The sequence below is a fragment of the Anomaloglossus baeobatrachus genome, chromosome 6, assembly GCF_048569485.1.
Source record: "Anomaloglossus baeobatrachus isolate aAnoBae1 chromosome 6, aAnoBae1.hap1, whole genome shotgun sequence".
NCBI classification, from domain to species: domain Eukaryota; kingdom Metazoa; phylum Chordata; class Amphibia; order Anura; family Aromobatidae; genus Anomaloglossus; species Anomaloglossus baeobatrachus.
In genome coordinates this window covers 352,186,370-352,198,582 of record NC_134358.1, presented here as the reverse complement: position 1 = coordinate 352,198,582, position 12,213 = coordinate 352,186,370, and the positions used below count along the sequence as shown (strand labels likewise).

Sequence of the window (12,213 nt, the reverse complement as noted above, 5' to 3'; positions counted from 1 at the left end):
ATTATTTGAGGGCTCTAGTTTCAAAAATGAGGTCACTTGTGGGGGAGCTCCATTGTTTAGGCACTTCAGGAGTTGGTCTTCAAAACCGACATGGCGTCTGCTAATGAGTACAGCTAATTTTGCGTTCAAAAATTTAAATGGCACTCCTTAACTTTCGAGCTCTGCCGTGAACCCAAACAATTGATTTTTACCACATATAAGGTATCAGAGTACTCAGGAGAAATTGCACAATAAATTGCATGGTGCATTTTCTCTTTTCTCCCTTGTGAAAATGTAAAATTTTATGGCTAAAGTAACATTTTTGTGTTAAAAAGTAAAATGTTCATTTTTTCCTTCCACATTGCTTTGGTTCCTGTGAAGCACCTGAAGGGTTAATACACTTTTTGGATGTGGTTTTGAGCAGTATGAGGGGTAGTTTTTAGAATGGTGTCACTTTTTGGTATTTTCTGTCACCTCGGTCTCTCAAAGTCACCTCAAATGGGATGTGGTCCCTAAAAAAATGATTTTGTAAATTTTGTTGGAAAAATTAGGAATTGCTGATGAACTTTGTCCCCTTCTAACTTCTTAACAAAAAAAAATTGTTTCGAAAAATAACAATGGTGTAAAGTAGACATGTGGGAAATTATATTTAGTAACTATTTTGTGTGACATAATTTTCGGATTTATGGTAATAAAATTTCAAAGTTTGAAAATTGCAAATTTTTCAAAATTTTCGCTAAATTTCTGAAATTTTCACAATAAACGCAAAAAGTATCGGCCTAAATTTACCAATATCATGAAGTACAATTTGTCACCAAAAAGACAATGTCAGAATCGCCCGACTCTGTTTAAGTGTTCCAGAGTTATAACCTGTCAAAGTGACACTGGTCAGAATTGCAAAAAATGACCCGATCATTAGGGTGTTTTAGTGGCCGGGGGTGAAGGGGTTAAACTTTTGACCACACAAAAAGCCTGCTCTTTCCCTGCAACTACAATTAACCTCTTGATTTCCCTGCAAAGGAGAGTCATGGATCCCTACGCCCAAGCCTCTGCCTTGGTTCCGTTCTGCCTTTATACTTTTCCCTGAGCAAAAAAGAACATAAAAATTACAGAACCTTAAGCCCCATTTATTGGGAAAGAGGCAAACATTATTTATATATCCAAAAAAGAAACATTAAGGTGGCTAAACAAACACTCGACTAGGCCTCAGTCCCGCGGCCCTCTGACCTGGTAGGTAGCCTTCCTCAGATGATCCTTCTCACGGTGAGTACAGGCGGCAACCTCCGCCCGACGCTGCTCTGTGACGGACATCTCTGCAAGCAGCTGCTGCTTGTGTCTGTCCCAGTATAGAGCACAGACCTCATGCTCCGCCTCCTCAAGAGGAACCGGATGCATCCGGAGTCCCGCGGCCCCGGCAGCTACAGTGCTCTGCGAAAGTATTCGGCCCCCTTGAATTTTTCAACTTTTTTCCACATATCAGGCTCTAACATAAAGATAAAAATTTTACATTTTATGGTGAATAATCAACAACAAGTGGGACACAATTGTTGCAGACGGGGGCCAGCCCACTGCAGGCGGCTGCTCGGATCCGGGTTCGTTACCGTGGCTCGAGTGGCAGCCGGACCCGGGCTCGTGCGGCCGTCCGTCCTCACAACCATAGGAAGGGTGTATTTACAGGGGAAAAGTTTGTCAGTGACGCCACCCATGGGTTGCGGTGAGGGTTGGTAGCACCGCCGCTGCCTGGATATGGGGCGCCCGGGGCTGATGGAGTGGGGCAGCAAGATGGTATCCCCTCCAAGTGTAGGGGAGGGGTTGTACCAGGGCCCAGGTGTTCTGGGAAGTATGCTGCGGAGAGTGTAATGCAGGGCTGGATCAGGCAAGAATGGTGTACTAACAGTTCCAAAGAAATTCACACAGAGAGTCCATGTGATAATCCAAGGCCGGATGCCGGGAGCCTCTGGAGAGGTGGGCTTGGTCCCGCAGACAAGCTGACAGGGCAGGGGCCCTTCCTCCTGCACTTGTAGCTTTTTGTGTGGTGACTTAACCCACATAAAATGGGAGAAATCCGCTCCCTGTGTTTTGTGCACCGTGGGAGCCGTTGCCCGCAAAATCTGACCCGTGGGATCTCTGTGGGTTATGGCGGACACCCTATCCCCCTCGTTGGGCTTCTGTTTCGCTTTCTGGGCTACTCGTGGGACAAAGTCTAGAACCTTGTCCCCGGCTGGCTAATCGGTAAGGTGCTTGAAGCAGTCCTTGACCTGGGGTCCAGGTACCCCGACTGTGCACAGCCTCCGGACCGGATTCCCACTGTCGGCACCGGTGGGCTACAACCCTGCCCCGGTCCATTTTAGGTCTCCCGTGACTAGATCTCCATCGCCTGTGGCCCTGCTCTGCCGTCTCCCACCTAGTCAGCTACAGTAGTCCGGTAGTCCAGGGGCTCCAACCCCCGACCACCACTCCGCTCCTCTCTCGTCCTCTGCTTAAACTCAACTGCTGTGTTCCCTCCCCTGACATCTCAGGACCCCTAGGTGGGCGTTCCCATCTGCCTGGTCCCACCAACTGGTGTTTCCCTATTGTTCCGGGGGGGTGACTAAGCTTTTGTGGCTGGTGTTACCTATGTGTGGTGTTGTGTTGGTAGGCCAAGGAGGATGGAGTCCTGCACCAGAAGGATTTGTGCAGTCTCTGTGTCAACCTGGTTTTACCAGGGCATCACACAATTGGGAAGGTGAACGATATTTATTGCTTATTTTAAATTTTTGTAAAAAATAAATAACTGAAAAGTGAGGCGTGCAATATTATTCAACCCCTTTAAGTTAATACTCTGTAGCGCCACCTTTTGCTGCGATTACAGCTGCAAGTCACTTGGGGTATGTCTCTATCAGTTTTGCACATCGAGATACTGAAATTCTTCCTTTGCAAATAGCTTGTGCTGAGTGAGGTTGGATGGAGAGTGTTTGTGAACAGCAGTTTTCAGCTCTTTCCACAGATTCTCGATTGGATTCAGGTCTGGACTTTGACTTGGCCATTCTAACACCTCGATACGTTTATTTGTAAACCATTCCATTGTAGATTTTGCTTTTTGTTTGGGATCATTCTCTTTTTGAAAGACAAATCTCCATCCCAGTCTCAGGTTTTTTGCAAACTCCAACAGGTTTTCTTCAAGAATAGTCCTGTATCTGGTTCCATCCATCTTCCCATCAATTTTAACCATCTTCCCTGTCCCTGCTGAAGAAAAGCAGGCCCAAACCATGATGCTGCCACCACCATGCTTGACAGTGCGGATGATGTGTTCAGGGTGATGAGCTGTTTTGCTTTTCCGCCAAACATATTGTTTGGCATTGTGCCCAAATAGTTTGATTTTGGTTTCATCTGACCAGCTCACCTTCTTCCACATGTTTGCATACTGGGAGAACCAAGGAGAAACGTAGTCATAGTCACAAACCAGACCAATGGGTCAAGAATTGAATCAACACAACTTCTTTGCAAAAATATATAACAAAGTGTTTATTTAAATAGGTCATATAGCAAAAAAGTGACATATAATATATAATTACAACAATGCATAGAACAAAGATCAGGCTCATAAGGATGTCACAGATGAAAAACACATGGGTCCACATCCCATACGGGGAGTATGATCAAAATAACTGATGCCATGACCAAGAAAAACCCCAGTATAAAGAGTCAGTAGTCACCAAGAGACCGCATCACATGGTACATCACAAATCAGTTTATATACAGAATATTATCATATAAGTCACAGAGCTCCAGTTATAAATATGGGACATAATGTATCTGGGGGTAGGTCATGGACTACAGTGGTAGTTCAGAACAAACGGGTAAATGTAAGAAACATCATAACATAATTAATTGCAGCCCGTCATGAACTTACCCATAATGGTCAGTGGAACCCGAGAAAAACATGCCCCGACGCGCACGTTTCGTTGTCTTCTTCGGGGGGCCGTGGTGTGTGTTTGTTGTGTCTCCCAGGTGGCTCTTGGCAAACTTTAAATGACACTTTTTATGGATATCTTTGAGAATTGGCTTTCTTATTGCCACTCTTCCATAAAGGTCAGATTTGTGCAGTGTACGACTGATTGTTGTCCTATGAATAGACTCTCCCACCTCAGCTGTAGATCTCTGCAGTTCATCCAGAGTGATCATTGGCCTTTTGGCTGCATCTCTGATCAGTATTCTCTTTGTTTGTGATGAAAGTTTGGATGGACTGCCGGGTCTTGGTAGATTTGCAGTGGCATGATACTCATTCCATTTCAATATGATCGCTTGCACAGTGCTCCTTCGGATGATTAAAGTTTTGGAAATCTTTTTGAAACCAAATCTGGCTTTAAACTTCTCCACAACAGTATCATGGACCTGTCTTTTCAGTGTTCCTTGGTCTTCATGATGCTTTAAACAGAACAGTGAGACTATCAGAGAGCAGGTGCATTTATACGGAGACTTCATTACACACAGGTGGATTATATTTATCATCATCAATCATTTAGGACAACATTGGATCATTCAGAGATCCTCAATGAACTTCTGTAGTGACTTTGCTGCACTGAAAGTAAAGGGGCCGAGTAATATTGCACGCACCAATTTTCAGTTATTTATTTTTTAAAAAAGTTGAAAATAAGCAATAAATTTCGTTCAACTTCACAATTGTGTCACACTTGTTGTTGATTCTTCACCATAACATTAAAATTTTTATCTTTATGTTTGAAGCCTGAAATGTGGGAAAAGGTTGAAATATTCAAGGGGTACGAATACTTTCGCAAGGCACTGTACCTGAAGGCCGCGCTGCAGTGGAATCGGCATGTCGGCAGGTTTCCCCCCTGCAGCAGCAACAAGATGAGCCGGCTGTTTGGCAGCCGGGGTAGAAGTGGCCGGGTGTTCTGTACTTGGGTACAGGTCTGGTGATGCGGCCCGGTCTGGTCTGGCCGGGGATGGTACCGGAGGCGTTGCGGCCTGGTCTGGTTAGGCCTGGGATGGTACCGGAAGCGTTGAGGCCTGGTCTGGTCTGGTCGGTGGTAGGGCCGGAGGCGTTGCGGCCTGCTCGTCTGCCACGGTGGCAGGAGGATCCACTGCCGGTGTCGGGGGCGCAGTGGCTCGACCATAGCTTCAGCCAAGGGTGGAGGAGGTGGCATGGCTGTCGCAGTGGCCGGGAGCAGACCGGGTTCCGCGGCCGGGTAGGCCGGATTAAACGGAACTGGGTTTGTGCTTACCCGCTCCACTCGCAGGGCTTCCACTTCACGGGCCCGCACCGCCGTGGCTACTCTTCTCATCTCGATCCTCCAGTCGTCCAACAAGAACAGGAACTGCGTCCGCATTCTCCTGAAGAGCCACTCCGTCTCCTCCTCGATCCAGGTAGCCATTCCAGGAAGGAACGCTCAGGCGACCAGTCTCTCGGCATCGATATCTTGTTGCTTTTTTTGCCAGGAACTTTTGTACAGAGTCCTGGTGTCCCTGCGCCAATCTCCGCCCCCACATCCTGTTACTCCCGCGGGATGGAGCTCCGTCTTCGCGCCCTTTTGCAGGGATGATGGCGCAGTTGTTGTTTTTAGGCGCCAAAATGGTGGGCAAAAATGTCAGCAGTTCAAATAAACAGTCACAGCACAGTTTTGAACAGTTCTGTAAGGCGCATGTCACCTGGGTTAATGGGTCCAGTCCTTATCGTGACGCCAAGTAAGATTCAAGGTGTGCCGTCCCGGTGTAAGTCGGGCTGCTCGGATTCGGGATTGTCGTGGCTCAAGAGGTACGGACCCGGCTTGGTGGACACTTTGATTCACAAAAGGGGGATATTTACAGGGGACAAGTTTGTGACGCCACCTGCAGGTTGCGGTAATGGGAGTACCGCCACTGCTGGAAGGAGGACAAGGGCAGATAGTGTGAAGCAGCAAGGTGTCAGTCCATCCGCAGGTAGGGAAGGCCCCGGGCTCAAGGGGTTGGTAGCTTTGGGAGGACATAGTGCAGTGACCAGGGTTGTCACTGCGAGTAGTCGTGGTGTTTGATGAGGTTTAGAAATGAGACACACACTGTAGGTAAACCAAAGTCTCTGTGTACAACTGCCGCTGCCGGGAGCCCGTCCGAGTACCCAGTCCCACCAGTGTCTCTTAGTGATTTGGAGCCTGTCTCCGTGCATAATTTGTTGTCCGTTGATGGTCCCCATGGCTTGAAGCTGTTGGGACCCTGCTCACTATCTGTAGTGTAGCTGTGCTCTTAAGGACTGGCACTTGGGACTTCAGTGTGTTACTGTGTCTGTAAACACCCCGTCACCCTCGTTGTGCTGATGCCCTCAATCTCTGAGCTTGTAGGGAAGTCATTGAAGATCCTCTCCCATTCAGGTGAATTGTCAGGACATTGAATTGGCTCCTAACCTTGGGTCCTGTACCCCGTCGTGCTCGGTACCGGTCAGTTCTGTTGGGCACTTCTGGTGCCAACAGTCCTCCAAGACTACATTCGTCACAGCCCTGTCCAACGTCCCTGCCACCGGTCCCCGTCTCCTCTGGATCCGGATCACTGCTTGCGACCCAATCAGTTCTCCTAGTTCCCAGCAGCTCACTCTCCTAGCTCCCCACTCTCTGGAGCCTACTTCTTCACTCTCTGTCTCCCTCTATCAGTCTGCTCAGCTCCCCAAGTGGTTGGCCCATTTTTCAGCTAGTCCAGCCCCCCTGGTGTCTTGCAGTGACTGATGTGAGGTGATTGGGTTTTGTAGTGCAGATGGGAGTGACACCGATTTCTTGGGTACCTAGAACCATGGGGGGTAGGCCCTACACCCTGGGTAAGAATGCAGTTCCCTGTGGCATAATGATGTATTCAGGGGCACCACACTAACAGATATGTAGCACTAGTATGTCTCTCACAAGTTGTTCCCCTTTCAGAGTAGGCAATCATAGACCAATAAAATTCAAATAGCTCAACTTTGATAATAAAACCTGCAGATATAGTGGCAAGACATGCACAACAAGGTAACTTGTCAACCAATAAGGATACATTCAGACACTTTTAGGAATAGACAAACACAATTGTGAGATGAAATTGCTTGTAATCACGCTCAGCTCTGCTGTACTCTACATAGCAGCTGCAGAGATTATAGAGGAGAGCAGGGCTGTCTGTCTATGTGGTTCATACAGGAGAAAGCCTGCTATAAGCTAATCTAAGACATATTTTATTTTATTTTACTTGCCTCTTGCCTTTGATTGGTCAATGTCATATGGGAAAGAACTAAACGCACACAAAGAAGAATTTTCGCTAGCATCCCCTTGTTCTTATCTGAAATTATAACCTAAACTTTACAAGCTAATATATCCACAACGAACAGGATAACTTTTGAACACTATTAATCCAAACCTTTTTATAGGAACTGCATGTTGTTTTGGAAGCTTTGCACTAGGAAGTTATTATTAACTTGTTGTCCTGCCTTCATCCATCTGCAAGTTGTCTATTCAAAGGGGATTATAAAAAATCTATGAATTAATTAAAAATGAAAGTTATTTATCTACTCTGCTGTTATGGTCATATTTTTTAAAAGCATGAGTGGTGGTGCTTAAAGGGAACCTGATAGTTGATACTTATAGCCCATTCTACGATCAGTAAGTAACAACGCTGTATGTTTTCAGTCATGCATGTTTTTTCTGTGAAATGCTGATACAGATACTTCAAAAGCCATCTAGGGACTGATGCTCATGGGTGACTTGTCAAAGAGGGTGGTGTCTAGGTTCATCCAAACCCCCCCCTCCTCCTCCCACTGCCTGTAACTGATAAGTCTTTCCCTGAACAGGCACACAGGCAAAGACCTGTGACCTAAAGGCCACGTCACACTAAGCAACATCGCTAGCAACATCGCTGCTAAGGAACGACTTTTGTGACGTAGCAGCGATGTTGCTAGTGATGTCGCTGTGTGTGACATTCAGCAACAACCTGGCCCCTGCTGTGAGGTCGCTGGTTGTTGCTGAATGTCCTGGACCATTTTTTAGTTGTTGCTGTGTGTGACAGCGAGAGAGCAACAACTGAATGTGCAGACAGCAGGGAGCCGGCGTCTGCGGACGCTGGTAACCACGGTAAACATTGGGTAACCAAGAAGCCCTTTCCTTGGTTACCCGATATTTACCTTCGTTACCAGCGTCCGCCGCTCTCACACTGTCAGTGCCAGCTCCCTGCTCTCTGCACACGTAGCCGGAGTACACATCAGGTAATTAACCCGATGTGTACTGTGGCTAGGAGTGCAGGGAACAGGGAGCCGGCACTTGCAGCGTGAGAGCGGCGGACGCTGGTAACGAAGGTAAATATCGGGTAACCAAGGTAAGGGCTTCTTGGTTACCTGATGTTTACCGTGGTTACCAGCGTCCGCAGAAGCCGGCTCCCTGCTGCCTGCACACGTAGCAGAGTACACATCGGGTAATTAACCCGATGTGTACTGTGGCTAGGTGTGCAGGGAGCCAGCGCTAAGCGGTGTGCGCTGGTAACCAAGGTAAATATCGGGTTGGTTACCCGATATTTACCTTAGTTACCAAGCGCAGCATCGCTTCCACGCGTTGCTGCTGGCTGGGGGCTGGTCACTGGTTGCTGGTGAGATCTGCCTGTGTGACAGCTCACCAGCAACCCATGTAGCGATGCTCCAGCGATCCCTGCCAGGTCAGCTTGCTGGTGGGATCGCTGGAGCGTCGCTTAGTGTGACATCTCACCAGCGACCTCCTAGCAACTTACCAGTGATCCCTATCAGGTTGTATCGTTTTTGGGATCGCTGGTAAGTTATTTAGTGTGACTGGGCCTTTAGGGGAGTTGGCTGGAAGTAACAGCTAAGGAGCTAAGGACTACCCTAATTGACTAGTCATCCCTGCAGCTTGGTCCCCAGCCAGCTTTTAATGTATGTTTTTCTCTGAATCGCCACATTGTTTTAGGTATAAGCATGCATAGCTGATATCATACAGCCAATTCCCATAGTTCAGCCAGCATGTATCAGCTGACAGACTCTGACAGATTTCCTTTTTAAAAGGAAGAACCAGTTAAAATATAACTGTATGAAAATGTAAAGTGTGAAGTCCTACAATATGGTATGTGTAAGCAAGCTCTCTCCAGAAACCTATTTCCTTTTATGAAGTAACAAAATTAAAATCATACAATTGTTTATTCAAAATGATAAAATTCTAAAAATTGCAGATCTGCATTAGTATTAAATGTAAACACTGGTGCCTACGATCACATACTGCATTTATTCACCTTCTTGCCAGACTTCATTAGTTTTTAAAATATGTTGTTAGGTTACAACAAAATAACACCTTTTCATTATAATTTTCTTGTAATGTAGGGGCATTTATGATTCCCTTCCTTATATTGTTGGTGTTTGAAGGCATACCATTGCTACACCTTGAATTTGCAATTGGACAACGTCTGAGAAAAGGAAGTGTTGGAGTTTGGAGTTCTATTCACCCAACACTAAAAGGAGTTGGTAAGTTTTATTTGTATAACAACAAAAAATAATTAAGAAACAATTATTGTTTACAAAATTATATCTAGAATATTTTAGACATTAAATAATCTGATAACCTTCATTATTCATAATCACTGATGGCAACTAACAATCTGCATCATCATAAAAGTTCACTACAGATAGGCCCCCGCATAACACCATCCCTCACCTAGTTAACACACAGCCGACCTGAAACCCTAGTCACCCCCACCTTAGGGAAAGATAGGCACACCAGTGGGCGGGACCAGGCAGTTGGACACGCCCACCCCGGGGTCTAGACAGCCCGGGGCGGGAAAACAAGCAGAGAGTCTCTGTAGTTCAAGTTGAGAGGAGTGTGGGCTTGAGTTAGGTGTAGCTCCAGCAGAGGACGTGTCCCACCTCACCACACACCGTGGGTGGTGTCACGAACTTAATACGGCCTAGCCCGTATATCTACGTCCCCCCTATTATTCGGCTTGTCCGCGTGACCCCCGGGTCCGGAGGATCCCTCGAGTCACAGACACACACAGTGGGTCCGGGCTCGAGCAACGGCGGCTGCTGGCACGGGGCGGCACACCCCGAAATTTTGCATCACGAATAAGATTCAAACCCATCCACCTACCTGGAAGAAGTGCGCCTTGAATTTGACAGTCAGCGGTGATCCGTTGAGAAATTTTCAGAAGTCACCATTTTTGCCGCCATTTTTAGGTGCAAAAACTGCAGCCCAGCGTCTTTTTCCTCGAGAAAGGGCGCAAAGCTGAAGCTCCGCCCCCTGGAAACATGGCCGGAAGGTGAACCCTGAGGTCATAAAACGAAACTAACGAGCCGCTCGAGAGAGTGCCAGCAAAAGACCAAGGGGGAGAAGCGGGAAGATGTCGGCGCCTAACCTCAATGGCAGAGTGGCGCTGGCCGCTGGAGTGGCGGTGCCTGCAGATGTGGCAGCTGATGGAAATGTAGCGGCTCCCGCTCTGGTCGCAGGAGCGGGGGGAGCTGTGGCTCCGGTGGTCACCCAAGTAATGCCGATCTCCTTGCCCTACGTGCCCGGTGCTGCATGGCTACCCCAGTATGATGGGAAGCCCGATGCCCTGCAGGTATTCAAGAAGAAAATATGTACTATTCTTGATTTGTATGCCATGACTGGCAAGCAGCGCGCATCTGTGGTACTCGGGCAGCTGACCGACGCCGCTGAGCAGGAGATGGAGACTTGGGCAGACGCTGACCAGGTCTCGGTAACCGCCATTTTTAACAAACTACAGGTTGCTTTTGAAACCGAAGCGGAGTTGCGGATGCATTTCTATAACTGTCAACAGTGCCCACGGACAGTATCCGAGACTACGCCTTGAGGCTGCAGACGGCCCTACGCACGCTGAAGCAGGTGGACCCTATTAATGAGGCTGAGAGCAACAAAATGCTGGTAGAGCAGTTCCTGCAGGGGCTAGGGTCCACTGGAGATCGTAAACAGCTACGGCTGTGGTCTTTAGAACACTCGGACTTGAGCTTTGCAGTTCTAAAAGACCGGGCAATTAAAGCACTACAGATGGTCGATGCTGGTGCCCCCCACCCACCATCCTGGCCGGCTGACACCGCTCCTGTCTCGGTAGCAGCCCCTTTGTTGGCCCTGCCGGCCCCCACAGCGGTGGACGGAACTCCGAAGGACCGGTCGTCGCAAGTCCAGCGCCTGAGTGATGACGTCGCCAGGATCCTCGCTGCCTTACAGCTACCATCGAAAGCCAAGCCAGCGGAGCAGATACAGCTCGCCGACAGCCCGGAAGATGTCCCTTGGATGCAACAAAGGAGGAACAACGACAGCTGGTATGGACCATCCCTCTGCTACAAGTGCAACAAGACTGGTCACTACTCCCACCGGTGTCCTTTAAACGAGCAACCCTTGAGGCCAAGGGTCAATCCTCAGGAATAGATCCTCAAGGCCCAGCTGATTGGCGTGATCGATACGTTGGAGGTCGCCCCATCATCTCCCTTGCTGTGGACGGTATCCCGACCTTCGCCCTTCTTGACACCGGTTCGCAGGTAACGACTAAGATGCCTTTCTTGAAAAATTTAATATTACCAGTTATGTATATTAGATTTTATGACAGGGTATTGATCCAGGGAACTAGTCTGATTGCCGGATGTGGAGTCAGGAAGGAAATTTTTTCCCCATTGGAACTTGTTTGCCACATTGGGGTTTTTTTTGCCTTCCTCTGGATCAACATGTTAGGCTACGGGTTGAACTAGATGGACTTAGAGTCTCCCTTCAACCTTAAAAACTATGATACTATGATACTATGACTATACCCTATATACTGTACAAACGTTATTGGCCTGACAGTGAGCTCCCCCCCCCCGGATACCAGTTTGACCATCATTGCGGCCAACAGCCTCCCTATGACCCAAGTTGGGTTTAAGGATGTAGAGAAAAGGATAAGTTATGCTCAGCTGCTATAGTCCTGGTGCTCGGGAGAAAAATAGCCAATTAAGAAAGTAGTCCCGGCACACAGTGCAAGAAAATAGGATCAGCCCAGGTATGGTATGATTGAACAAATTTTATTTTTCACCAATCAAACGATACTGCCCGACGTTTCGGCTCATGCAAGAGCCTTCACCAGGGACAGAAAAGTACTAGGACATGCATGGTAAGGGAGAGAAAACAAACAAAAAATTTTTTTACAATTACATCATGACATGGCATCAAGAGAAAACAAAGAAAGCAAATCATAACCTGTATGGGAATATGAGGACAAAGGGAGAGGAGAGGAGTGTCGTGATGTGGAGTGTGGAGCAAAAGG

General features: G+C 47.7%; 1 protein-coding gene across 2 annotated transcripts in view; it reads left to right on the top strand.

Moving 5' to 3' along the window:
• Positions 1-12,213, top strand: part of SLC6A19 (solute carrier family 6 member 19) — a 913,143-nt gene that overhangs the window by 75,303 nt on the left and 825,627 nt on the right. For both annotated transcript variants that reach the window (XM_075315004.1, XM_075315002.1), the window contains exon 2: positions 9,287-9,427. In XM_075315004.1, the coding sequence (XP_075171119.1) occupies positions 9,287-9,427 (141 nt within the window). The remainder of the gene's footprint in view (positions 1-9,286; positions 9,428-12,213) is intronic.